The 27,882-nt window shown below is 43.3% G+C and overlaps 7 protein-coding genes across 13 annotated transcripts; 5 read left to right on the forward strand and 2 right to left on the reverse strand.

The window, feature by feature from the left end:
- Positions 1-229: 229 nt before the first annotated feature.
- LOC108095753 (putative mediator of RNA polymerase II transcription subunit 26) lies at positions 230-27,654 on the reverse strand. Of its 6 annotated transcripts, XM_017196943.2 has the most exons (8): positions 12,492-12,922; positions 9,135-10,083; positions 6,597-7,447; positions 5,903-6,476; positions 5,653-5,842; positions 2,306-4,840; positions 1,753-2,094; positions 230-1,620 (listed from the first exon to the last, which is right to left on the reverse strand). In XM_017196943.2, the coding sequence occupies exons 2-8, from the start codon at positions 9,784-9,786 to the stop codon at positions 1,599-1,601; spliced, it is 5,166 nt and encodes a 1,721-aa protein (XP_017052432.1). In that variant the 5' UTR covers positions 9,787-10,083; positions 12,492-12,922; the 3' UTR covers positions 230-1,598. The 6 variants fall into 6 exon arrangements, with proteins under 6 accessions (XP_017052432.1, XP_017052434.1, XP_017052431.1 ...); XM_017196945.2 differs by having other exon boundaries at positions 1,753-1,962; positions 2,306-4,807; positions 5,903-7,447; XM_017196942.2 differs by having other exon boundaries at positions 2,306-4,807; positions 5,903-7,447.
- Positions 18,220-27,662, reverse strand: LOC108095758 (ubiquitin carboxyl-terminal hydrolase 12A). 2 transcript variants are annotated; one of them, XM_017196950.2, is made up of 2 exons: positions 27,551-27,662; positions 18,220-19,892 (listed from the first exon to the last, which is right to left on the reverse strand). In XM_017196950.2, exon 2 carries the CDS (start codon positions 19,675-19,677, stop codon positions 18,406-18,408), a length of 1,272 nt encoding a protein of 423 aa, XP_017052439.1. In that variant the 5' UTR covers positions 19,678-19,892; positions 27,551-27,662; the 3' UTR covers positions 18,220-18,405. The 2 variants fall into 2 exon arrangements, with proteins under 2 accessions (XP_017052439.1, XP_017052440.1); XM_017196951.2 differs by lacking the exon at positions 27,551-27,662 and adding an exon at positions 20,257-20,333.
- Positions 21,007-23,164, forward strand: LOC108095760. The gene is made up of 2 exons (XM_017196954.1): positions 21,007-22,619; positions 22,683-23,164. Exons 1-2 carry the CDS (start codon positions 22,494-22,496, stop codon positions 23,109-23,111), a joined length of 555 nt encoding a protein of 184 aa, XP_017052443.1. The 5' UTR covers positions 21,007-22,493; the 3' UTR covers positions 23,112-23,164.
- On the forward strand, positions 23,339-24,489 carry LOC122320732. Its single transcript, XM_043208993.1, has 3 exons — positions 23,339-23,355; positions 23,413-23,794; positions 23,852-24,489. The coding sequence occupies exons 2-3, from the start codon at positions 23,783-23,785 to the stop codon at positions 24,401-24,403; spliced, it is 564 nt and encodes a 187-aa protein (XP_043064928.1). The 5' UTR covers positions 23,339-23,355; positions 23,413-23,782; the 3' UTR covers positions 24,404-24,489.
- Positions 24,573-25,167, forward strand: LOC108095761. Its single transcript, XM_017196955.2, has 2 exons — positions 24,573-24,674; positions 24,739-25,167. The coding sequence occupies exons 1-2, from the start codon at positions 24,663-24,665 to the stop codon at positions 25,159-25,161; spliced, it is 435 nt and encodes a 144-aa protein (XP_017052444.2). The 5' UTR covers positions 24,573-24,662; the 3' UTR covers positions 25,162-25,167.
- LOC108095762 lies at positions 25,335-26,081 on the forward strand. The gene is made up of 2 exons (XM_017196956.1): positions 25,335-25,348; positions 25,430-26,081. Exons 1-2 carry the CDS (start codon positions 25,337-25,339, stop codon positions 25,805-25,807), a joined length of 390 nt encoding a protein of 129 aa, XP_017052445.1. The 5' UTR covers positions 25,335-25,336; the 3' UTR covers positions 25,808-26,081.
- On the forward strand, positions 26,179-27,181 carry LOC108095763. The gene is made up of 3 exons (XM_017196957.2): positions 26,179-26,578; positions 26,638-26,714; positions 26,775-27,181. The coding sequence occupies exons 1-3, from the start codon at positions 26,561-26,563 to the stop codon at positions 27,040-27,042; spliced, it is 363 nt and encodes a 120-aa protein (XP_017052446.1). The 5' UTR covers positions 26,179-26,560; the 3' UTR covers positions 27,043-27,181.
- Positions 27,663-27,882: the final 220 nt, after the last annotated feature.

Raw genomic sequence — 27,882 nt, forward strand, 5'->3', positions numbered from 1 at the left:
TTTGAAAAACATTGTTACGAAGCGAAGTGTTATACCAAACACACAGTTTTAAAGCCGTGGGTACAAATCTCTGCCACAGTTTAAAATTCACTGTTCAAAACTACATTATAACAGAATTTAGAATGATAAAACACATTTACCTAACTAAAACTATAATATTTATGAACTATAATTTCTTTTCCTTCAAATGATTTTTTATTATTACCGCGTTTCAAAAAAAACATTTAAATTTATTTTTGTAATACTTTTTGCTTGTTTATTAATATTTTTATTGTTTTTGTATTTTTATACATTTTTTACTTTCGGTTTAATACATAATATACTCCCGCATATCCATTTGGTGATAAATTCTCCCGCAAATCTATAATATGTGTTTCTTCCGCTTGTACATAATACGATAAGAGTAGCTATACAATTAAAGATAGAAAAGTGTTTGACTTAAGGCTTACAAATTAGACGATGTCTTCCAGCAGTTAAATAACCAAATAGAGTTATGTCATAGACAGAGTGATAGGTATTAAATAGATACAAATGAAATAGTAAGAGTAAAAGTAGGTATAGCTGTAAACATATATCGTACAATTTGAAATCACTTTGAGCCTGGGCTCAACAGCTTAAGCTCGTTATAAACAAAAGAAAGTCTCAGCATAAAACGCAACCAAAAGTTAAGCTTGCGAGTTAATCCAAATTCAAATCCAAATCAAAACTGCATAGCATTCAGTAACCAATCGCTAATGAATTAAAGGCCATATGGAAAATTCTTTCCTTAACTTTCCACGATTTTTCCTTTGTGGGAGAGGATCAGCGTGAGCTTGGAAAAAGCAACAAAAATGATTTAGTCTAATGCACCCGGGGCGTAATATCAATTGGATCCGCTCTTGAGCTTTCATTTATTGTATATGGGTATCCAATATATCTTATTATTTCGCCCTGCTCGGTATGATTCAAGTAATTTGTGTATCGTAGGCCACTAATTTGTGGTTGCTGCTCGAGTATTGACTGTATATGCCGTCTTGCATAGGGTATAGAAAATATTTTATACACTTTATCAATCTTCCAGTGGGTAGCAAAGTTATCGTTTGTCATATCATTTTGAGTAGCTAGTGGAAAAGCGAGTCTACGCGTTTAAATATATATATATATATATCTGTATGCGTGTGTATATACATCAAAATATTTGTTTAATTTACGCGTACTTGGCATATGTATAGATTTCATTATGTATACTTGGTAAAAAAAGAAAATTTAGCTACTTCTCGTAGACATCTGCTCTACCGCAAATTAGAACAACGAAATCAATCAAAAGATACCAGCACATCTCGCTATCAGTTCTCGCTCCCTGATTCCTGATCCCTGCTCTCCCATCTAAATATCACTTTCCGGGCCAACAGTAACTAAGCAATCGAGCCGCACACAAAGCCTTAGTCTAGAATTTTACAATGTTGCATTGTTTTTTTTTTTTTTGCTTGCTGAATATGTTTTTGTTGTTTTCTTTTTTGTTTCTCGAGTTGTTTTTTTTTTTTTTGAGTGGGGTTTGCTGTCTGTTGTCTGCCGTTGACTAATTGGGATGACTTGGACGCTTGGACTCGTGTGGACGCTTAACGCACTCGCGAGGTGGGTCTGAAAAAGGAATATCGGGTGTTAATATGAGTTATATATTATAAGATATACTAGGGAAGCAGAAACCACTCAAAATGGCTGAATTTTCAGCTCTTTATTCAGCGATTTCAACCTCACAAAATCATCGCTTACCTGGGCGACTGGGCAACCGCCTGACGTTTGGGCGTATTTGGCGCCGTAACCGCCACTCGATTGGTGGGCGTTCGCGCCCTGGCCGAAGCTGGTGTTGCGGATGTGGGCGTGGTCGTGCCGGCCAGGCTGTAACGCTTCGGCTGCACCATCCTGCTGGGCGATCGGGTGCTGACCTTGGCTCCGCCGGCGGCTTCCTGGGCGCTGGTGAGTCTGTTTGGGCGGGGGGAGGTAAAAAGACCGGGTTTGTTGTGGCTTTTAGTGACAGTCTTGGGGGTGGCGGGCCGAGCCGGTGAGGGCGTGGCCATAACGGGGGCAGTGCGTGACGAGGTGGGCGTGGAACTTCTGAACAGCAGGCCCACAAACAAAATCAACATCATGCAAAATAATAATTTCACGCAAGGATTTTTCGGGGGGTTTCGGTATACCAAAAATGAAAAGAAATAAATTTTGTAAACATAACAGTTCCCAAAAAATAATTTTTGTAAATTTCATTGAAGGATTTGCAAGTCGTAATTACTGATTTGCACTTCCGTTTCCATTTGAAAATACTGACCTTCCCGCTGGGTAGCTCACTGGCCTTGGAATCCTTGACCTGGGCGCCGAATTGGAACCCGTCGAGTTGGCCGAGGTGGGCGTGGAGCCCCCGCTCTTGGTGGCCGCCTCGCTGGCCAGCTCCTTCAGCATGCTCGAGTCCTTGCTCATCAGCTCCCATTGGATCTGCAGGCGCTTGAAGCGATTGCTCTCGATCTTCCGCTGCTCTATTGCATCCACTGTTTCCCGTTTGAGTGCCACCGAGATGTTGGGTGAATTCGGAGGCGTGGCAAAGCGTTTGGCATGTTGTTGCAGTCCGGCCGCCACGCCCTCGTCATTGAAGGACACCTTCTTCTGCTGGCTGAGCACCCGGCTAACCTCCTTCTTGAGGGCGGCAGCATCGTAGGTCACCTGCTCGCCGGAAGACTCGAGAATGGACGCGATTTCGGCGTAATACTTGAGCTCGGAGCGCGGCAACGAGGCCAGGAAGTTCTCCGCCCGTGCCCTGGCATCCAGATCCTTGCGCGAGAGCCTCTGCTTCACCGGCTGCGCCTGCTGGCTGTGCTCCTCCTCCTCGAACACATCCGCCAGCTCGTCATTGGATCCCAAGCCGTAGTTGTGCGGTGGCTCCTGCAGACTGCGACGCTTCTCCAGCTTGGTCAGCTTCTGCGTCTGCTGGGCCTCGATCATGGAATTGCGCTTGGAGCGCGACTGCGCGGAGTGAGCCTTGCGCAGGATGCTCCTCGGCATGGGCTGCGGCGGGGTTTGGGTTTGGGTTTGGGTCTGACTGCCGGGACTCGTCTCCACGCCGGAATCCATACGCTGCTGATCGTACTGGTACACGTACATCTGCTTGAGCGGATCCACATCCAGCTCGGAGTCGGTGAGCAGCGTGGACGAGCCACGATAGCCGGAGCTGGGCTGCTGGCTGGATCCCGAGCTGGAGGCCTCGTCCATCTGGGTCTGCTGCTGTCCCTGGAAGTACTTGGCGCAGTCGCAGATGTGCGTGCGATTCCGGCGAAGCGGTGGCGACATGCAGAAGAGCGGTCGCTGCGATAGCTCCGCATCCAGCTGCCGCACCAGATGCTTCACCTCCGGAATGTGCTGCAACCGACGGCGGTACTCCGTCGGCAGCAGAGTGGCCAACGACTGCCAGTCGGCGATGTGCTTGTAGTCCAGCGTCTTGAGGATCTCATCTTCGCTGGCGCTCTGGCTGCTGCTGCGCTGCTTCTTCAGGGATCCTGAGCTGCTGGTGCTACCGGCTGCCCCATCCAGCGTCATCTTGTAGTTGAAGGGCGAGAAGATCACCTCGGTGCTGGCATTGGTCTTGACGAAACCCAAATCGGGCAGGGCGTAGTTCGGATAGATCACGTAGATGGGCGCCTGCCGCTGCTCGCCCAGGTTGTTGAGCTTCTCGAGGAACGAGGGCGGCACACAGCGATACCGATCGCTCAGGCTGCTCCGCGTGGTGCTCAGCGATCCGCAGGAGGTCTGCATGGAGCGTGTGATCATCTCCGAACTGGAGGCGCACGACAGCGGACGGGTGCTCGACCCGCAGCCCGCTTCCGCTCGCCTTGGCACCTGGGTCAACTGCTCCGAGCTCGCCTCCGAGGACATCTGACTGCCGGTGGAGACCTGCGCTGCCAGTTGGTACAGCTGAGGATTCCTCAACGGCATGCTGCGGCGACGATGTGCCGGCGAGTTGGTGGCCGTCAGCGAGCCCGTGGAACTGGATGTGGCCACGTCATCGTAGAACACTGCCTCGGATCGGGCTCTCAACTGACGCCTGGGAGTCTCCGTTTCCGGGTAGTGCTCCTCCTCGTCGTGTCGACTCACTGCCGATCCCTTGCCCGAGTCATTCATGCTCTTCTTGCGCAATCGCTGCTCCAGGGAACCACTGCTGGAGCTGGCCGCATCACTGGATGGCCAGCAGCCGGAGGAGACGTCCATGCAGGTGTGCGCACTCGCCTGGGCACCCAGATCCTCCTGGCCGCCACTGCTGTTAGTGCTCTTCTGCTTGATGAACAACTTGACTAGATTGAAGGCCGGCGGATTGGAGGAGTTGCCCGAGGAGGCCGAGCCGGAGATGTGGAAGTTCTGGCTCTCCTGCGAGCAGCTGCAGCGGTGCTTGTGGCGATGGTGGTGCGAGTGGTGCTGCTGATGCTGCTGCTGCTGCGCCTGCTGAGATGTGGGCGTGATCTGCTGGAGGGGCAGCTGCTGGTCCGCCTGCTGCTGCAGTCGCTCCGAGATGGACACACTGATCGATATGGGCATCTGGCACATGGGCAGCAGATTCCGCGATCTCGACTTGCACGACTCCATCGTGGACGTGCTGATCGCCTGGGAGACGTTCAGCGGAACCGCCTGCTGGCCACTCTCCTCCGATTGCTGCTCCTTGAGGCAACTGCCCGCCATGGACTCCTCGCTCTGCAGATTGGGCAGGCTGCTGCTCTTCCTCACCGAGCACTGCGGTAGATGCCTAGTGATGGTGATGGTCTCCGTGTTGTTGTTTCCCGAGGGATACCTGCGGGCGGGCGAAACAAGGAGTAACGAGCGTCTTTACCACAACAGACACGTCGAGTGTTTGGGATTACAATTTTGTCGGAGGAAGGTTTTCTTTTTTCTGGTTTTTTAGGTAGGAAGCCGTGTGGGTTTTCGGATTGGTTGCTGCCGGGATTTATGACTTCTTTACCTGCCGGCGTCTATCCCGGGTTTATTTGCATAATATTTTAGGGTTTTCTGTTGTCCTGCCCGCTAATCGTTTTGTGAATGAGTTTTACGGGCTAAACCCGTAATTGGTTTTCTTTTCAGGGATTAACTTGCCCGACCATCGTTCGCGACCCAAAAGCCTAAGCCCTTGAAGGTTAGCATATGCCCGCGTGGAATATACGCCAAAAAGACCCAGTTCCCATTTGAAATTCCCCTCCGATTGCTGGCATACGTTAAAATTTCAGCCGGCAGGCAAATGGAACTAAATTGAATTCAATTGAAATGACCCCACGCGATTGCAATGAGAGCAGAATGCAAAGGGAAGGGGAAATGTGTAACATCCGCCGATCTTGATGACGGCGTTTGCCATTCGGATGCTGGACGTAACCGCCTATCTATTCGTTATCTCATATTTAACTCTATCTTGAGAATTTTATAACCATCGCAGATAAACCTTAAACTAAAACTTCCTTAAGCTAGAAAAACTTTGCTTTTAATTATCACTTAACTCAACTGAAGACTTGGAGATTTATAAAAGTTATGTATACTTTTCCTGCATTAAATATTTTTATAATAGCAACTTCTTCCCAGGCAACAACCAATCCTTAGGTTCATGTGCGAATCTTGTGCAGAGTGTGGGTGTTGGTTTTGTGGACCTACCGTTGTAGCTTGGCTGCTGCTGCTGAGTTGGCTTGGCTTTTGGGCGAGATGGGGCAAAGTGGCTGGAAGGCCTGGGCCGAACGCGACATGGATACCTCCAGGGCCTTGTTGCGCTTCACAATGTCCTCCAGATTGCTGTGCAAGTTGATGCAGTTCTGTTTGTTTCTGGTGGTTATGTCACTAGGTTCCGCTATATAAAAAATATATATCCTTCATACTTGATTCTAAGTAAAGTATTCCAAGTACTCACCATAGAAACTATCGTCCGAGTAGAGCACACTGCCCTCGAAGGCGATCGTGTAGTTGTCCTTGTTGCAGGTGAGTATGATCTCGCCATCGTCCGGATAGGCGTCCATGTCCAGCGAGTCCACCGAGATGTGCGACTCCCTCACCGGCGAAAAGAGCAGCTCCGACTTGCAGAAGGAGTTGTCGATCAGTTCGTTGGTGGAGGTGGTCGACGTCTGGGACATGTTGTGCGGCAACATGTTGCTGTGGTGCAGCAACTGTTGCTGTTGCAGCTGCTGTTGGTGCTGCTGCTGGTGCTGCTGTTGCTGCTGCTGCTGCTGGAGGAGCAGCGATTGCTGCAGGCGGCTGTTGGCCCCGCCCAAACTCTTGCAATAGGCAGGCAGCTGCGAGAGCAGGGAATGTATGTCCTCGGCCCGAAAGCTCTCCATATCGACCTCGGCCAGATTGGCGTCCAGATTCTTGGCCAGATCTTCGTAGTAGATGAGATCGCCCATCGCATTGTACGAGGCCGAAAGGGAACTCAGTACACTGCGCTGCATTCCGCCGCAGCCATCTCGATAGCCGTAGTCCAGGAACCACTGATAATCGGAATTGTCGTGAGTAAAGTCATGCGACGAGGCCAACGAGCAGTTGAGATTGTTGCCACCGCCATTAGTAGTTTCCCGCATCCCGCCACCACCACAAAGCATCCCACCTACCCCAATTTGTTGCTGTTGCTGCTGCTGCAGTTGCTGTTGCTGCTGCAACTGCTGCTCGTTGCTGCGACCGCCCGGCGTGGTCGCATTGCTGTTGTAATCCGACTCCGGAGTGGCCGCCATCTTGCCCAGGAGAAAGTTGTTGTTGCCCTGACTGTGCTGCTGCTTCCTGGTGTTGTCGTTCTCGCAGTAGAGCAGCCCGCTCGAATCCTCGCCAAACAGTAGACTGTCGCTGGGCGTGATGAGGCTGCTGCTCACCTGCTCATTCAGGATAATGCTGCGCAACGCGTTGTTATAGCGATCCAAGTTGCTCAGCACAATGGCCACATTCTGCTTGAGACTCTCCTCGCTCAGTTCCTCACCGGTGGCATCCTCCTCCACATCGCTGCCGAGCGATTGCAACTGTTGCTGCTGGCACTGTTGCAGGTGTTGCTGCTGCAGCAGGCGATCGGTCAGCTGCTGTTGCTGGTACCGCTTGCCGATCGTCGTCAGCGTCGCGTTGTTGAACGGCGAGTTGCTGGGACTGTTCAGCGGATTCCGATAGCTGAGCGGGGAATGTGGCGATGATCCGGGCAGAATGTGGGCAGCCGTGTTGTTGCCGTTGCTTAACTGGCTGAAGGGCAGGGTCTGCTGAAATTTATGGGGGCGTTGGTGTTGCTGCTGCTGTTGCTGTTGCTGCTGCTGTTGGGCCAAGCGTTGAAGCAAATGTGGATGAGAGTTGGGATTGGATGGGGTGAATGCCTGCTGATGGATGGGTGAGTTCTGAAGAGGTTTCTGCTGAGATGCGGTGAAATGCGGTTTGCTGTGATCGTTGTTCGTTGAGAATTCTGTCATGCCACGTCGAAGTTTTGTTCCTGCAATAAGAAGAATAAAGTTTGTTCATTAAAAATCGATTCTACAAAGGATTTGTACTTCAATCTTAACAATTAAGTATTCCAATCATCAACTATTTCTTTCTCTTTTTATGCTACATCCAAGTTAGCTAAGGTGATTAGTTTTTTTTCCCCGATAATCCCCCATTGGTTCCTCCCAATGTTAATCGTCTAATCAGCATTGACACTGAACTTGGCTCAATTAAGATGCCAAAGCGACGGGGCGAAACTAACTCCGGCTAATGATCTAGCCCCATTTTCATTTGCACTTTCCTTCCCCTAATGGACATTAGCGTGCCACACATTTCGGAACCGTAAAACCGTAAAAACCTGACGGAGGCGCCCATCTATTGTTGGCATGTTTCAATTAATTTTTACGATGCCAGAGCAGCTCCAGCAAATAAGAATGACACTTTCTGGGTGACAGCCTCCCCCGCCGCTATTCGAAACGTAAAGTTGTAAAAATTATTTTTATACGTCTGAGAGATTTTTACGATTCAACACCCATGGTTTGGTGGATCGCTCAGTGCCATCGCCTCTAAAAAGTTCAATTGGAAAATGTGACATTTTCCCATCTTGCCAAGCGGATTCATGCAACATGCAATGCCCGTCCGCCAGCGGCAATTAAAGGTTAAACTTGATGGTATTGCATGTCTCAAGGCGGTAATTCAGTGCTTAGGAAAACCGCCACGTTTGCCGCATTGCTATCGATTTCAGTTGCCTGGCGACTTTCTTATGCAATTCATTTTGGTATCGGGAAAAGAATTTAAATTTAAAATTAACTCCGGGCATAAACAAATCAAATGAATGTAAAAGGGGGGAAAGGCGAGGCCGCCAACCTCCCAGAAAGTGCAGACACAAGAGATTATATTTTCCGAAAGATTTCCCTCCGTCTGAGGGAACTTTTCCTACAGCCGACAAGTGGCAAAGCACATGTTTTTCCCGCTCGACTATCTTTCATCCTCTCACTCCACCAGAAACAAATCTATGAAATGGAAAGTCATTTCATATTTGGGCCAGCGCAAGACGCGGACAAATAAAAATATTTTTTAATGCATTTTGTGTGTAGATATGGGATGCATATAGCAGACGTGCTGGGAGGGTGGTCCGATTCCATCGGAGCTTCAGAGCATCGGAGCAATGGCCAGGCCCAGTGCCAACTGCTGGCCTCTCGGAGCTCAATTAAAGTTAATTGAAATTACAAAAGCCCGTCTCGAGATGTTCAAGAGGTTGCATCAGGGCGGAGCCAAGAAAAAAAAATACAGTTGACGATACTTTTCACGAGGACAAACATTTAAGGCCAAAAAATAAATATAAAATCCTTAAATATAATAGGATTTGTCAAATCCTTGAAAAGAGAATGAATAATAAATCTTTTAATGCAAAATATCTTCTCATATAGCTTTATAAACCTCGTAACTCATCAATTATTAAGCAGCTGTACTTTTGTGGAAATTAATAAATTAAAATAAATTATCGGATGAATCAATAAACCTCATTACTCAGCTACTTATATGTTATTAGTATTTTTATTACTTAATAGGATTTTAAAAATTTAAATAGTTAGAAATGTAGTTAAATTGGTAAATCAATACCAATGATTTACTTATGCTTAAGATACCAAAGATAATGGGTTTACTTTAAAGGCTAAGACTTAACAACTGCGCACCTTGGCCCACAACTTTGCCATTGTTTTGATGGTTAATGTTGTTGTTCAGATAGTTGTTCAGATAGTCATTGTCATTGTTGATGTTGCTGTTGCTGTTGTGGTCCACATATCGCTGCTGTTGCTGCTGCTGTTGCAGTCGCAGCTGTCGCAAATACTGTTGATTGCAGGTGAGACCCGCTGATGTTGTTGTTGCTGTTGTTGTTGTCGATGGCACGCCCTGTTCGAGCAATTGCTGCTGCAGGCGACGGCGTTGCATCAATTGCTGCTGCAACAATTGCAATTGCTGTTGCTGCATGCGCTGATAAAAGCGTATTTGCTCCAGTTGCTGCGGGGTCACGCCAATGTTGCTGGTGGGCTTTGCCCTCTGTCGATATTGCTGCTGTTGTTGTTGCTGCGGCACATAGTAATTCTCCTTGGAGGAGCTGTTGCTGTCGCAGCCGCTGCTGGTGCTGCTGCTGTTGCTGGTTGCGCCGGCAACATGTTGCCAGCAGGCATTGTTGCCATTGGCATCGCTGTTGTTGTTGCTGTTGCTGTTGCTGTTGCCGTTGATGTTGCCGCTGTGGTGGCAATCAATTCCGGCCCTGGAGCAGGCGGCACAGCGTTTGGAAATGTCTACGAATCTCATGATGAAGGCGAGCAGCAGCAACAACATCTAGTTGCAAGCGAATGTTGCTGCCGGTTTATTTTTGGCCAGTCCGCTTTCGGACCAACGCTGCGATGTTGCCAAGTTCTTGGACAGAGTCTCTTCGGCTTCGGCTTCGCTTCACTCTTCTTTATTTTTAGTTATTGGCTCTTTTTTTTAAGGGGTTCAACTCCATTGATTGGTTGCACATTTTGTTTGGATTTCCTTCGGTTTTTGTTTTTTCTATACTGCACTTTTCGTTTTGATTTCTTCGTATTTTGTCCGCTATTTATAAATGTTGTTATGCTTGATGCGTAAGTTTTCTCTCTATACGACACATGGACCAAGTTTTACATATAAAAATAACCGAGAGTGTGTGCGCTACACTGTACAGCGCACAAAAAGTTTCTGTGATCTGTTTTCTGTTGATATAATTTCGGGGTGGGAAGCATATAAAAATTATTTACGAGTTTTCTGCAGTCGCCTCGGAACTTTTATGTTTCTCCCAAAATTTTAATGCGGAGTTTCGACGAAAAGCGCCTAAAATTATCCCTCTACAATAACAATGTGTGGCATAAACAAAAGCTGCAGTCCTGTTGCCATCGGCGATTTATGCCCCTGCGGTTCGGACCAACCTCGAAATGCAATTCCTTTCGTTTGCCTTGTTAGCGCGCAAATTAACTGCACTCGAGGCTCGTTAGCGAAAGCGTTAGACGCAAACCCTCAAGGAGCCTTATTTATGGGCAAACATTTCCGCCAAATAGCATTTTGCGGCCCGAAAAACGGAAATGCTGAACAGGGCTTTTGAAGCCTTGAAGCTTTGGCCAGGCTCGCAGGCGTCTAAATTTAAATCGCTGGTCGAAAAACTTAGCCAAGTTCATTATTATTAACTTGTCGTTCGACTTTTAGCGAGCATGTGTCATAATGTTTGCTATTGAAATCTATCTAGAGCGCACATGAGCTTGCCAAAAAGGCAAAATAAAGATCTACCAGGTGCTTGGCATAACGAGATTATATGGTATATCTGGCATACTTGATGCCTGACATCAGCAAAAGAGATATTTTTTATATTTTGTTTTCGGGGGTAATGCAACTGCGGGTAGATAAACACTTGCATTCGACTTGGACACGCCCAAAGTTTGCTAGAAAGTTGGAGTTTCTTGGCTACACTTAGAAAACAAAACGAGAAACCAATACAAAATTTACAAATACTTTTAAAAATTTAAAGCATTGATTTATACTGACTTAAAATGTTACTTTAAGAAGACTATTATTAATACTTATTTTTCGGATCCCTGTTTCTGTATTTTCTCAAGCCAAATTTTTCCTCAAGTGCAGAGTTGCAGACAAAGAATCGCAAAATGGCAACCACCCACAAGGGCCAAATGCGCAAAAAGAAACCCTCAGGACTGCTGGCTAATATCGAAAAAGGGAAAGTCAGGGGGGCGGAGTGCCACCGAGGAGTGCTCAGGCGCACCAAGGACCTGGCTCGGAAAATGCCAAACGGCTTTCCACATCCACATCTGGCAAGCGGCCAAAATACAAAAACCAACACTCCGCCACAAGGAGGAATATGAAGAAAAGTGCTCTCGCATCGAAGCGGCATTTAAGCAGACCCGATAAACACGGCGGCAACTTGTCCACGACCACGCTCCAGCTGCCTTGTATTTGCCATCAGCCATGAAGTTCTTGAAATCATAAACATATAGTGGCAAAGAAGCCGACGCACTGCGAATATAGTGAAAATTGCAGATGCGTTTCGATTTCGCACGCAACACATTTGGATTTCTCTTTGCACCTTGCAATTACGGCCGGGGCAAAAATAAACAGCGCATCGTTGCGAATGCGATGCGAAAGTACAGTTTTCCCCGCCGTTTGGGGCAAGGTGTACGTGGAGGTTCAATCACATTTTGAACTTCTCTAAAATGTTTACTTCAAGTGTTTGCAGTACACAGCAAAGAATTCGATCGCAACGGATAGCTTAAATCATCAATAGCCAGTTAACCAATTTAGAATCTGCCAGCGCAAAGTTAAGATATTTTCTTTTTGCTTTCTAAACAAGAAGAATTTCAATTCTAAGTTGCAAATTTCGTCAGTTGTGTCACACCCCTAAAACCACCGAACAAGCAAATCCTCCCTTGCAAGTGCATATACATTTTCCCCATTGTTCTAGAGGAATGAAAACATTTTACTTTAGTTCAACGTACTTGCTGGCCTACATTGGGCCTAGAAAATGCCAGCGGAAAACTCTTTCTGTGGAGTTCGTTATGCCCGCCAATTAAATGAGGCAGCCCCAGAAAATGCATCTGCAGTTGCATCTTGCCGAGATATAGACACATTGTCGATGTTGTTTCTATTTTGTGGCAATTGTAATTACGAAATCATCAAACGCATGTGTGCATATCGACGCGGAAGTCTTTTCCCTAGCGAAAAGGTCAAAACTATTTGCGAAGCTGGCTAAAAACAGACCCACATGCAGATACAGATGCAAAGATACAGTTGCTACTGGCAGGTGACAGCAGCTTATCAGCAAAACGCTTTGATTCAGCGTAAATAACTCTTTTTGGCATGCCAAAGTATTTTCAGGTAATAAGATAAGATAACCCGTGAAAGCTGGAAGAAATGCAACTGACAACCTGAAAGCGATTAGATATGTATTTGCACCGACTCCGGATGATCTCATTTCCTACTGCAGAAAACTCATAAATACTCGTTAAATGCTGGCGTTACTTTACCCCAAACGGATTGCGTATTAGATAATCCAAAAAATTCGTTGTCAAAGAGAACTTTTGTTTCTTTGTTCGTATCTGAGACACTAGACAACACACACACACACACACTCTCGGCTACTGATGCACTTAAGATGGCCAATCTAACGAGCGTTTTTTCGAGATTATTCAGTGGGGCTTGGCCCACGCACAATTAAAGCCGTTTAAGTGATTCCACACTTTGATTGAGCTGCTGCGTCACACAAAGTATCTGCGATTTGAGTTTATTATTCACACCAGACGAGAACCAGCGAACAAACGAGCGAACGAGGTACGCGTAAACAAATTAAGCGAAATGTGAAACGAAAAATAAAATATATATGGAAATAATCAAGGCTTTCACAACCGACACGGTCCGCACATTTTCACAGTTGCACCAGCCCAAGGAGACTGACTGAAAATGAAAATACGCGAGCGGCCACGACAATCTGAAAGGCGAAAGAGGCGAAGCGACGGCTACAAAGCGACGAGGCCTCTGTGTGCGAGAGTATCTGTGAGAGGGCACCTCCCAGAGTATCTTCGGGGTGTATCCGAGTGAAAAGAATGAAAAGCGCCCGAAAACGCACGAAGTGCCGCACGGAATAACATTATACAATGTGCAACGCAGAGTTAACCCCAAAAAAAAGAATGATGGGGGGCTCGGGCGAAAAGTGAAAACGAGAGCGACAAGCTTCATGGATACGGATAGGGGTAATATCACCATCTGGGGCGCAGCAAGTGCATCCCGATGGGTATTATGTTGTAGTCGATACATGATTTTGGGGAGCAAAGGGTTAGCTGGAGGTTAAACTGTAAACTTGTTCACACATCTGTACATTTGAACAATAAACAACTTTTATGTAATATACTGATAGATTTACCACTTTTCGTTTATTAATTTAAATGCATTACTTTAGCAAATCAGAAAATAAATGCACTTTAAGCTATAAGTTTTCAAGCAAGACTGATTTTATTTTCTATAGACAACTCAAAACAAGGCTCGAAAAATCTTCCGATTTCCCAGTCAAAATTCGCATAAATAAATCTAATCAAAGTTCTAATTATAAATGCCAACAATAAACAAATTAAAAGTCATAGGAATTGATTGATATTTGCGATTGTTATTTCATAAAAAAAAAAAACATACACACATACAATAAGACTTAATAAATGTAATTTTCATGTTGTAATTTGTCTTTGGAATCCATTTATCATAATACCTTGTCAAATATAAGAGCCTCTTTGATATGAAACAATTTCCGAATTGCTGAAAAATATTTGTAATATTTTTTTCCTCACTCGAATAAATCACAGAGATAAGCGTCGACCATCTGGGAAGTAAATCAGCTGCAGATTTTGATTTATCTCCCCGACTAATGAAGCTGTTCAAGTGGAAACCAAGTGCCTACTTTGTCGTGGCAAATAAACAACCCTCCATCTCAACGAGGGTGGTAAATAGACCAAGAAGAGCCTGAAGACGAGGCTTCCGGCAGGATGAAGATCGAGTTCCCCAGATATAACGCATATGCGCGTGCTGCAACCAAAGCAAACACATGCCCCCTCTTGAAACTGAACACCAGACATAAAATTATATCATAGAATCGGAGTTCGAGGGGGGTTAAAGTGCGGGGGCGCACACAAGTGCTCATTAACAATTACAAACGAATGATCAGTCAGCCGAGCGTACTACATTTTCCAATAAAACTATTATAAATGCGCATAAATTTACCCCATGAAATTCGATTCGTAGACAAAAGCAAGGCATGAATGAGTTGAATACATTAAGTAATCATCGGCATTCCCAGCACAAACACCCTGTAAATACATACTATAGTATATACCCTATATCTATTATCAGCTGTTTTGGAAAGCCAATCGAAATTTGACTTAGTGTGCGCTGATTAAATCAACCTCAAACAGGCAGGGAATGTTGAATACAAAAAATATATACAAATATCGCGCTTTCAATGAACAACAATTGGCTTGTTTACATGTGGATACAAAAAGCATAAAACAAACGCAAAACTTGTCGCTTTGTGTTTGCAGCTACTTTTATTTGTCAATTAATTATTGTCGGCTTCAAAAAGCCCAGCGGATGCCAATGTCGTGGGCGTTGGAAAGGGGAAAATGAAAGGCGAGTAGGTCGTGCTCATAATCCATAAATTAAAATACCAGACACAGCAGCCCCGATCGCAATGAGAGAGTATTATAATTGAAAATCATCTGGCGAAAGAGATAGAAAGTAGTGAATATCCACAATTCAAGGCATACTTTTAGGTGGACTCCAGAATTTCACTTCCCAATTGATTTTGCTCTGGCTTTATTCTAATTGAATTTAGTTGTTTTTCCCAATTGCAAGGGCATGACTCATCCACCGATTTCCAAAGTCAAGTATGACAAATCCATTTGCCCCCAACTGCTGATCCAATTGTGGCAGCGCCAAATTAGCATGAAATAGTCCACCCTCCAATGTGGAAATATATAGGTATATATATCTTTTGTGCATGGCTTGACCTCCCGCATGAGCGTGTTTTAATGGTCTTGCACAAAAATAAGTTGCCAAAGTAAACAAAAGTGCAGCTCGGCTCTTCCTTGCGGTGGGTCCATCACCTCGGAACACTGGATGATGTGGCTCCCCGACGCGGGGTTGCACTTTGCTCCCGAGCAAGGGTCACCATCATCCCATACCATTCTGCGCGAAAATCTGCGCACAACCTGAGACGCAAAAAAGAGAATTCTGCGATACTGGCATGAGGTAGCCATAAAATTTAAATGATATTATAAATAAAACATGATAATAATGGCTTCTTTCTGTTGCCTAAACGGTTGAATTTTCCCTTCAACAGTTCATACATATTGTAGTTTAGTTTAAAATAACAGAAATAATTCAACATTAACGTTTAATAAATTAAAAGAAATTGTTTTCCTTACAATGACAGCAATCCCTTTTTAATTAATATTAAGTTGGAGAATATTGCATTTGCATATAATAGTTTTTAAAGTCGGCAAATTATAATAATCCAATATATTTTATTGTAATGACCTGAGATGCTTGGATGCTCTGACAAGCTTAAGCTCTAATGTGGTTTAAGTAAAGTAAATTAATGTGGTTTAGGTAACCACAACAATAAGGAATTTAATTTGTTATAAGTTATTACACACCTCATTCCATTCAGCTTTACGTTTTCTGCGCAAATACCTAACTTTTTGGTAAGCAGAGAAGCCACAGAGGTTTCATATTTCCGATTACTTTCCCTGATAGATGCCCCAATGCCACTGGTCATTTATCATTCTGCCAACAGCAAAGGCAAATATTATAGAAGCGTGTTTAATGACATATTTAATTTCCGAACAGGCCGTAATTATGTCGGTCCCGCGATGACAAATCTCGAACGATTGCAGCGAAAAGGGTGTCGCTGCAGAACGCCACATGTGGCAAACGAGCTAATTAAAGACTGGAGTCGAAAATGGAGGACTCTTTGTTTACTCAGCCCCGAAGAACATACTCGAAAGAGGCTCGGTTTTCAGGGCAGAAATCAATGAGGAGGAACCGACACAAAATTGAGATTTACATGGGTTTTGATAGAAAGCTGGTTCGATTACACAAACCAGCAGGCGAATCGCTTCCTAGTTTGACAACAAACCAGCGGGAACGATAGAAACATATTGACAATTTCACAATCGGCCGAATGAAACCGAAACAGATGGGCGGAGGCCAGGGCAAATGTTGCAACATGGCTTGACAACCACATGGATGTGTTCCTGATGGTGTTTTTTTTTTTTCTTTTCGATGTTACTGCTGCCGCCGCAGACCTTGGCAACAGCAATATGTCAAATGTCAATTTAGTTCGGAGGCGACCGAAAAAACAAAACCGAAAGCATGCCAGACATATTTCACATGCTGAAAGAAATTGCGTCAAGTGAGGCTTTTCTTGTCATAAAGAGAAAGTCGAAATCACGCGTAATTACCGCTCCATAAAATGCGGAATAGTCTACTCGCGCCATAAGATAAAACCGATCGATCAAGTGCGCCACGAGCTACGGAGTTATAAAGACAGGCGACAAAAAAGCAAAACCTACGCAGCCACTCGATGCGTGCAACTATCCGCATGTCTTCTCTCTTCGCTTGTCAGCGGCGTTTTACGCTTGTCCGTGTACAAATTGGTAAATCTTGCCAATGACAAGACACAAAAAAATTAAAAAATTACCAAAACCAGCTAAATCGAACCTTAAATGCTCTTCCTGGCAAAACAAAAATATGTAACAGTAATACAATCGTGTTTAAATAAACTTGTTCGACTTTAAACTAAGCTAAAACAACATACAAATTCTTTACCCATTCATTTGCTTTCATGGAGAAACCACATTTAAATCCCAGTAATAAAGGTTGTAATAATTAGTTTTCAATTGATCTTGAGATTAAATTATAGTTATAAGCATAGTAATTGATTAAAACAAAAACAAAATCAAACAATAAATCCAAAGCTATGAGTAAGCCAATTTGGATGTTGGTTGCAAGCCACATCTAATCAATTTAAGTCAAATACACTTTATTCCACGCTTAACACACGTCATTAAGAAAACCTATAAATAAGCCTCGAGGCTCACTTTCCGTTTAACCAGTTTTACCTGCCGACCGACCATCTCTTTGTGGGTTTGTCGTTGCTTAACGATGTCATTTGCCAATGCATAGATAACTGGCCAAGACAACACTACCAATTGCATGTGAGGAGCCTTAAAATTTACAATGATAAAAAGCAAAAACACATAAATTGAATCTCCGTTGCATCGCTGAGTGGCCAAGTTGCATAACCAAGCTGTCCATGTCAGTTTTCTCCCTGGGAAAGGAAATATGTTTATGTGAAAGCTTTTGCCATTATCTATGGATGAATAGATTTGTTATGCAGATAATCACTGAAAGACACTTTGAAAAGCAATCAGCGAGTGGATATCAACTAATAGCGGTTTTTCGGAACCAAATCGATCAAATAATTATAGCATCTGCAAACGTATATACTCAATTAGTTTCCAATTGATCCAACCCTTGAATTATAACTGACCTTAAGAAATGCAAACTGATAACGTAAGGGACTGATCTTCTGGGCCCTTCTATCATTTCATCACGTTACGATAGGAAAAGCCACTTCGTACAAACAATACTTGCTCATAGTTTTATCCGGATTTGATTGCCTCCCTCACATGTGTCACTCTTGATCTAATCGCTTAAGTAACACTTCTCAAAACTCCATAACTTGATTTATGCCACAGATCGGTCAGAAATTAACATACTGCGACAAATATTGCGGATGGCTCACGTGCTCGTGACGCCGTGACTAAGTAGGCAACGATGCCGATCCGCCGACACCCCGTAAAGATCTTGGGTCTCCAGAAGTTGGCGATTAGCGGCAAAACACCTGAGTGACCGGCGGTTAGTTCCCTCTGCGGCTCGCGACTTGCCGGCGTTTTGGCGGGGAAATTTCTGATGAAATTCAACGGCGGTCGGTTACCTAAGCGCTGGCTAACTGGCTAGCCTCTCGTAAATTACCAGCTTGGGCCCACAATGAAACCGCTTTTGGCACGGGGAAATCGCCCATTTGTTTACGTGCACACCGGCTGGCGGCGGCGACTGGCAAGCCCCCGGGCGAGTGGGTTGACTGAACCGCCTCAAAGATTCTGGCCCTGACTGCCACGATGGCTAACTGACCTAGAGCAAGCGTTTCTTTATTTATCATCTTTATTGATTAGATTGTAGTATAGCTCGGGATAGATAGATAGATAGATATAGGTAGATAGTAAACGTCATAAAATTTCGGACTTAGTTCTAGAGCTCTTTCACAAAAGACTGGAAATTTCGAATATAGCTTCTGCGAAGGGATAACATATCATAGTAGGACTAATAGGATTAGGCGCAGTCCCGCGATTGATAGAACAGTATGTAGCCCGTCTCAGAGGACTTGTGGATGTCCGAGGTCAGACCGTAGAAGTCCTCGATGGTGGAAGCCTCGATCTTGTCCACCATATCGTCGTCGAAGAGCAGCCACAGGCCGTGGCTCTTCACAATCGATATATAATGGCCCCGATTAGGTCCGGAACCGCAGTGAATGACCACAGCGGTCAGATCGTACAGTCTGTCCGGATTGACGGCATCGTCGGAGGTGTTGAAGAGTCGGAGCTCCAGTGGAAAGACCACCCTGTGCGAGACCTTGATGTGCCTGTTGAACTGCTCCATGTACTTGAAGCGCTTGAGGTGCAGAGCCAGGATCATGGGCAGCTTCTTGACCCGCATCCTCTTCTGCGCCTCCTGGTAGCTGCAGCAATTATCGCACTTGAACTTGTTGTCCGAACAGAGGGTTTCCGTGTTGCTGAAGCACCGCAGACAGTGCGTGATCGAGGTGTTCTGATCCACGTCCACCTGGAGATCGAAGAAGTTCTCGTCCTTGCTGCTGACAGTCTCGCAGTTGAGGCACCTGGTCTCCGAGGTGAGGATGCCCTGGAAGATCTCGTGCACCCAGGTGGGCTCCGAGTTGGCCCCATTGGTCCCTGTTCCATTGCCCGAGATGATGGGCGTTGTGGTGGCCGTCAGACTGCCACTGGCATCCAAAACACTTGTGGTGGCATTCAGCGAACCCGTGGAGTTGCTGCTATTGCCATTCGAATTGGTCGTCGAATTGGAGTTGGAGTTCGAGTTGGACGTCGAGCTGGACTTGCTAGCAATGCTGCTGGCCATGGCACTTGTGGCTCCTCCGGGATTCGATTTCGGATTCCCGTTGCTGGGACCCGCATTCCTCTCGGCCAGTATGATCTCGTTGATGTGGTTGATCAGGAAGTTGAGGAACTCGTGGGCATCCTGCTGCATGTAGTTGTCGAACTCCTCCTTCTCCTTGCGCAGCCGCGTGATGAACTTCTTCGGGGCAATCGAGCCCACCTTCTTCTTCTGCGTGGCAATGCTGTAGAAGAGGTCCGCCAGGCAGGAGAGCAGCGTCTCCTTGGGCCGCTTGTTCTTGGCCTTGTACTCGAGGACCTTCTCGCGGAACGGCTTGCAGAAGTAGAGGGCCTGCAGCACCGAGTTGCTGTAGCAGGTGTTCCCAAAGTTCACCAGCCCGAAGTAGTGCTCGTTGGGCGGGAACAGGTCGGAGCCGATCTCACGCTCCAGCTGCGAGACGTTGGCGCCCATGCCGGCACCAGGAGCTGCAGCGGCACACCGGTACAGAAATGACCACACCGTGGTTGCTTAGTGCTTTGATTCGTATTTCCTCGTACTTCGTCGATCGTTCGGCGGGACTGCGCGATTCTTTGGTTAGAGCATTTAAGATCTTGGCCTACAGAGTTTGCTTTCACTATTTCTTTTTTTTCTTGGGGGGCAGAGGCGCAAAACACTTTTATTTCTGTCTGAAAATAAATAATTTTGAAGAGGGGATACACGTGAGTTTGCTTCGCATAACACAAACAACAAAAATTAAAATTATCTTTAATATTTACTTTGCTTTCGTTTTTAGTGTTGTACTCTTGGTTCGATTTACTTTGATTTCATTTATCAGAAATTAAATTTTGTTTTTTGCGACACTAAAAAGTAAGCAAATAATTGTAAAACTAAAATGCGTAAGAAAAGCAAATGAAGATCATCAAAGATTCAACTCTCATATCCCCTCTCGAAAATTATTTGTATTCGGGTGTTTTGCACTATAATTATTAATTACACAATTTATATTGGGAGTTCACTGAGAAAAAAACGTTTCCAAATCACTTAATTTACCAAAAGATGATGCAGAATTTTTAACTATTAATAAATACACATATTCAACATAATAAAAATGATGATAACATGGTCTATAATTTAAACCTAAACTGGCCAGGCCTTCTAAGTTAACTTAAACTAATAGACGTTTCTTCCTCAGTTTTTGGAATTAAGAGGCACAGAATATATTGCGAGATCAGATAGAATCGACCATGATTTTTAATAAAGAACCAAATTTGTCAATTTTGTTCAGGCTTTAACGTTCGCTTTCATGGTCGTCTTCGAAAATTCCAGCAATATTTATTGCGTGACTGAAAGCTTACTTAACTCACGATGATCAAGCACAATTTTTTAGTAAATTAATAATCATAAAAAATTTTATGTGTAGTGTCCAAAGTCCCAGTGTGAATATAAACTCAAATATGCAGAAAGTTCTCATGTAATTTGAACCCGAAGAAATGCAAACAATGGGGTGAATCAGCACGAGCGCCTCATTAGATTTCGTATTGGCCAAGCCCGCTTACAGGGCCAAATGGATCGGAAGCGGTTGTCTAGACTTAGAGATGACGCTACTGCTAAATATAGTGCCAATTTTATAGACCTTAATTGGAGAGTTTGGTGCTTTTTCTGTGAACTGGTAGATGTTCAGTTCAATGGGAAAATTCCGCATGCTACGCAACGGCCGGCGTTGCGAGTGCCGGTCGTGTGCCACGGGCGATGCACCCGCTCCACGCTCGCTGAGAATAGTATAAAAGCCAAGCCGCTCGACGCTGCAAACTTACAGTTACAATAAGCAGACAGCAGAGGAAACATCAACTAACCAGTCAGCAAGAGAGCCAGCCTTCGAGACAAGTCACCTGAACTGTGGATAAGCAAATCCCCCACAACTCTTGAGTTTATCGAGGAGCACCGAAACACCTCTACTCGGCGCCCTTGGAAAGGATTTTTTCTTCTTGGTTAGAGAAACAGCCGCGTTGGAGCCCTCATATTTATTCCTGTGCAAAAACAGAAATGCCGGCAAGGGATTAGAAGCGGAACCAGTAAACAATCTATCAGCAAAATTGCTGAAGATTTTAGCCTAAGTGTCCTATAAGTAAAGTAATTTAACTTAAAATTCTGACTGACCTTTCCTGTGATACATTTTCAAAATGTCTGAAATCAATGTATTAAGCTGCACTAGGACATTATTCCTTTAAACCTAATACTAATAGAACTCTTATATAAGTTTTAAGACTATTGTTATTTTACCAATATAAATAAATTTGCGGTTAAAAAAATTTCAAGCTAAAATCAATTGTGTGGTTTTTATTGCATTACGAGAACTTATTGCTTTTGACCCAGTTTCTAAAGGGGGTTTTTCAAAACAATTTTAATAATTATATCTTCGGATAACGACCGATGTGGATCACACCTGGTTTTGTAACACAAACAGTGACATAGGGCCATTTTTCAGGCCACCACTATAATAATCAAGTTTGAGTTCTTTAGAATTCCCTATATGCGGCAATTACACAAAACAAATTAGCTTTCTGCGACTTATTTTCGCATTAAAGTATGTAAATAAGGATTATGCATTACTACTACCGGAATACAAAAATACCGAGAAAGGAGTTTCTAACAAAACTAATTATTGGGATTGGGTTACATAAAGTAAAAATGCAGTTAGAAAAAGCCTTATCTGAAGCCAGCTAAAAGAAGTTCCAGATTTAAAAGTGGAGATCCAATTAAAGTTTCTGATGGAATCCCTAAACAAACTGTTTAAATATTTAATTTCTTTGAAGGCCGAAATTTATACTGTTAATGTCAGATATTTTTATGGTTTTGCTGGTTTAGAACCAAATAGTATTATACTCTTAGCAAGAGTGTAAAAAACGTGATTTGATTGTTTACTTTTAGAACCAGCTTGAGCACGTTTATAATGACTAGTCATAGTAACTCTTATGAGTCATGGCGCGTGCCATCCAATGGCGCCAATTACCGTGAAGTAGGGTTTGTCGTACTTATCAATGGACTTATTAAGGTAACATATTAAATTATTACAATTTATTCGTAAAGCCCATGGAATGAATCAGCTTTAAGAACTAGGCGTTCTGTGGTAACAAAATTCATAGCACCTGTTAAAACATCTCATTCACAGTTATAAAAATAGAACAGATCAATGATCGATGATAAAAGTGCAAGTCCTAAATAGATTTTCCCAGTTCAACCAACTCCCACACAAAAGTACTGGACGGTAGCCCCACTATAAAAACTTAATGTTAAACAAACTATCTGTCTACCTGGGTAATTTTATGCATTGCTCACGAGCAGCGCCACGTCGATATAAAACTCGTTACCGAGTGGAATTTCATAACAGAACCGAACTGAACATGCAAGCGATTGTAAGTACCGATGACGAGTAACCCTGTAAATCCACAGGATAATAAAGATTTCTTCCATTACAGTTCATATTGTGCACCGTCCTTGTATGCGCTATTGTATTGCTGAAGCTAAGTTGGGGAGGCGGAAGTTTGGATACCCAAGGCATAACCAATTCGACCACAGAATCATTGCTGCAGAAGAAAACATATTCGTCGTCCAAATGGTTTAAAGACGCAATTAAGTACAAAGCAGAGGATAACGAATTAAATAGCATTCCTGACCAAGAACTTGCGACATCAAAGGCCAGGCATCAAAGGCTTCTGAATATTTTAAGACGCCAACAAGAGCAGGACATCTTATCAGAAGATTCAACATTTAAATCAAAAGATACCGAAGAGCCAGCTAATACCGAATATACGACTAACAACTGTGATCCAATTCTTCAGGATGACTGCCAGCCAGAATCCATAGGACCGAGACTAAGTGCCAAGTTACTAAAGATCCTTGCATAAATTCATTGATGTATTCTTATTTATTGCGACTAACTCAGATAAATATTAAATTAGTTAAGCTCATATGTACAAATTATAAAACAATACTATGCATTAACTGGACTTAATTTGATTTATTCTTCTCGAGAATTGATGCGGTTTTAAAAAATAAATCAATCAATGAACTGGAACGTAAAGTAAACTTCTATAAAATGAACTTCATTTGAGATCTAGCATCAGTATCACAGTGAAAATGAAATTGATTGTAAGGTTTAAAATAGTTTTGAGTAAAGAAATTCAATTTATCCATTTCTCTGTTTAGTATTTTGTCATCCTCCTTGGGCTGGCGGCGGTGGATAAGAGCCAAAAAGGTGGGCTTAGTCCAGGGGTAGTAAGTTAAGATTACTAACTACTCTTCGATACATCAACATAATATTGCCAAAGGAGTTGGTGAACGACTTAGCGCAACTATGTTAAATATGGCTTGACATGTAGATTGACATAAATAAAGTTTGCAATTATTTATTTTTCTGTGTTTAGTTTAATTTTTTGAAACGCCGGGAAGTATGTTTCAGAATGCACCTGGCAAGCTAAACCAGTTTCCATGAACTGTCTATATAAATGGGAAATTATATGCAAGCTCAGTATAAAACCCAGTGTCATAGACTTAAAGCTTCAGTATCAAATCAAATATGCAACTGAGTGTAAGTTTACAAGTAAACCGGATTGACAACCAGTATTAACCAATTTATCTCGTATAGATTTTGTTCCTGCTGCTTGGCTGGGTCGCCGTGGCACATTCTTTTGGGCTAGGCCAGCTCTTTTTAATCTCATCAAGGAAACCATCTTCTAATGAAAACAATGATCAATCCGCGTCGAAGGGGTCAACACAGCATTTTAAGCGGTGCAAGCCTGTTGAGTCAAGAACCATCACTCAATATGAAACCACCACAAGACGGCTTGTTCCCCTGCCAACTCTTGCACCCAGTTCTATGTCGAGTTCAGAAGAACCCAATAGTATAGACTATTATGATGATATCCCCTTTTTCAACGGAAGAAGGCTTGTACCATTACCAACTCTCAAGCCGACTTCAGAAAGTCTAATTAGCAGGGAAGATGATATAACAAGTCGCCAAAGACGAGGCATTTTAGTCTTGCCGTCAAGTATCATCGAATCTGCTTTGGGCACAGCGGGAATTTTGAGAGAACAATTCCATGAAAACGTGGCTTACCCCATAAGAAAACTTGTACATATGCCAACTGTTGAACCGTTTAGCTTGCCAGGCACTGATCAAAATGGCGATGATTGCTAGTCCCTCGAACTAAAATCTTATGTTTAACCCAAAATACAACACAATACAACACTCATTTCCAAGAACTAATAAATATTGCAAACTGGCTTCGATTGCTTTCTTTGTAACTTCAGGAAGTATAGGTCAGAAGGCATCTAACAACCTGAACCCGTTTTTATTTTCCACATATCTGAATGAGTAATTCAATAAATTCTAAACGAGCAGCGGGTTCTGTATAAAAACAAACGCCAGTGAGTTGTGGCTTCAGTATCAAAGCAAAATGCAACCGAGTGTAAGTATTAAAGAACACCTGATATCAGTGCGGTACAATAACCAACCCTCTATTTAAAAAATAGACATTTATAATCCTGCTTGGCTGTATAGTCTTCGCTAGCTCCGTTGGTTCCAACCCAACAAGGACCTCTGAGGAATTAAAAAAGGACTCTAAAGTACCCAAGCCAGCGGTGCCTGAGAAATCAGAAGGTCATTCCTTGTCAGTTGAACACTTAAAGAGTGCGAAGATTAATCATGGAGAGACAAGTACAAAAGGTCTGGTGCCTTCATCGACTCTGGCCCCAACATCCCCCTTAACCCCAACGAACGTTACCCCGAAAACAGTGGATAAAAATGTTACTCCCGAAGAAGTAGAACCCCTTCCCGAGGGCATTGGATCGCGATTGAATGCACAAACTCTCAAAACCCTCGTTACAAAGACGTATAAACCCCAAACACAAAAAAAAAACGTACCAATGAACCCAATGTACCAAATAAAGATTTGAAATTGACTCTAATGGTTTTTTTTAAACGTCATGAAGTATGCGTCAGAATGCATCTAGCAATCTGAACCCGTTTTCATTTTCCACATATCTGAATGGGTAATTTTATGAATTAGTAACTAGCGGATTCGATATAAACCTATCGCTCGTGAGTTGTTGCCTCAGTATAATAGCAACAATGCAACTGAGTGTAAGTATCAAACGAAACCAGAGTTTCACAATACAATAAATTTATCCGATATAATAAAAATTGAATATTTTTTATGTATAGATTGTGATTATCCTGCTGGGCAGTGTTGCCTTCGCTAATTCGCTTAGTGTTGAGACAACAAGGACCTCTGAGGAGTCAAAAGTAGATTCTAAACTATCTTCGCCAGCAGGAGCTAAAAACTCAGAAATGAATTCCTACCAGATTTCGTTAAGAGAACAATTAAACAGTACGCCCATTAACCCTGGACATGACGGTACTAAAGGAATAGTACCTCTGCCAACTCTGGCCCCAACTTCACCCTCAACCACAGCAAAAACCAACCCAAAAAGGGATGATACAAGTGTGCCTAGTCCTCCGGTTGAGTGCGAGTCCCTTCCCGAGGATATTGGTACACGATTGAGTGCACAACTACTTAAAGTACTCACAGTATTGGGATAGAACCGTCACAGAGAACTATTACATGTTGTTGTATATAAGATACCCTTTAAAACAAAGAAACAACTAATACCGATAGTATTTCTATTGCTGTACTTTATAGAGGTTGCTCTTGCCTAATTAGGCTTGATTTATTGCTCTCCAAGTGACACAAAAAATGTGATTAACAAAGATTCCTGATAATTATTGTTATTAGCACCAAACCATTAACACTGTTTAAATTCAGCACATTGATGTATGATAACATCTTTGTTTTAATAAAGAATACGGCTATGAACATTTCTGTTCTCCTTATTTAGTATTCTCAAAATGAAAATATTTCCAGCATTTCCCAGAGATTTTCCCCAAGACATTGATGACTCGAAAAACCCCCAAAGACTAGGAGCTCCAATACAAACAATTACTGTCAATCAGCCTCGCTGGGGGGGAAGGCAATTATTAAATCCAATCAATAATCACAAACTTAATACCGATGACTAAAGTCACAACACGAGTGGAGGAAACCCGTTTCGATCGTGCACCGACAGCACATCAAAACAGTCTGAAACATCATACAAATCTCTAGCTTTATATCTGTCCGAAGAATAAGTGGTGCGAAATCGCCAGATCGAAAATTCTCAGTTGCAATGTTAGCGACCGGTTTAACTAGTTACGTATTAGATGTATTGCACCTACTGCAAGAACACAAACTAAATAAATATCGTATTCGCATCAGGGATTTCATTCATTCGGTGTTTCTCAGCTAATTGAATTAGAATGATCAGAACCCACACGGTGAGTCAAAATCCTGAGGTAAACATGGAGTAAACAAAATAAAGTCAAAATATTTCCAGTGGCTGTTGGTGTTCGTACTGTTAAACTTATATATCAATCTTAATCATGGCGCAACCAATGTGCTCTATGAATTCCAGTAAGTATTCTCTGTTAAAACATACTTAGAAATCAACTTATAATTTGATTCCAAACTTAGCATTAAGGAGGTGTACGGAGACCAAGAAGAAAAGGGCGAGCTCAAAGATTCTTCAGAGGGTTCTGGCGAGAAACCCGAACTGATCATCACGGGCAAACGCACCTCTTCGTATGTTTTACCCGGCAAGGAGAACAACTATGTTTACGTGGAAACAGCCACATATGTGGCAGATAACAGTGGCTACCGTGTCAAGTACAACATTTCCTTGGACCCCCTGGAGATTGACCCACGCCTTAGTGGACAAGCACTTAAAAGCACTGTCGGTTAGACAGCTTCTTACGTATTACTTAGTGACTAAAACGTAGTTGTAGCAAATACTAAAATATTTATTTAAAATCAGTGCAGAAGAAAAGTGACAAGTTATCCTAGCGCCATTGCAAATAATAAACGGAAACTTTGGAAACCAAGTTTGTGGAAAACATTTTATGGATTTCAGCCGGATGACAGTGCAGTAAGTTATGGCTGTCAGTCTTGGCTTTTTTCCAAAACTTCCACTTAGCCTATATAATTTATGAGTGCAGAAAATATACATTTATACGATTTACAGTTGCGGTCAATAGTAAGCACTCCATTTTGAAACTAAAGATTACACAACAACTGATTCTAAACACAGAAACTAGTTTGAAAGTGATGGCATAACTTTTTGAATTGAAAATTGTAGTATAGAAAAAACCAATTCAATTAAAAGCACAACGAGTTTTAAATATGTGAATCTTTTCATTGCTATTTTATTTTAACCGCAACTGTGTTTGCTTTATAGGAAAGGCAGTCCTTACCGTGTGTGAAGTTTCCTTGATGGCTGTTGTCTGGTGATGATTGCTGGCTGCAATTTCTAGTCAATTTCCGTGGTAAAAATGTTTTTAGAAATCTAGCTCGAGGAAAATTTCAATCTGCAATTAGAGGAAGATGTAAGAGGGGGAAATCATTAGAATTACGGCACGAGCAAGCTAAGTGGGCACAAACAAATTTTAATTACACGCTACAGGATGATGATGAGTCGGCCCCAACCTTGGGCTCGGAAAAGTCATTAGCTCATTAACTATACATATACACACACCGTATTATAAGAGAGGGGGAGTCGAGCTCTGCGAGCAACTACCTTGGGGGT

The sequence above is a fragment of the Drosophila ficusphila genome, unplaced genomic scaffold (genome assembly GCF_018152265.1).
Source record: "Drosophila ficusphila isolate 14025-0441.05 unplaced genomic scaffold, ASM1815226v1 contig_791, whole genome shotgun sequence".
In the NCBI taxonomy this organism is placed as follows: domain Eukaryota; kingdom Metazoa; phylum Arthropoda; class Insecta; order Diptera; family Drosophilidae; genus Drosophila; species Drosophila ficusphila.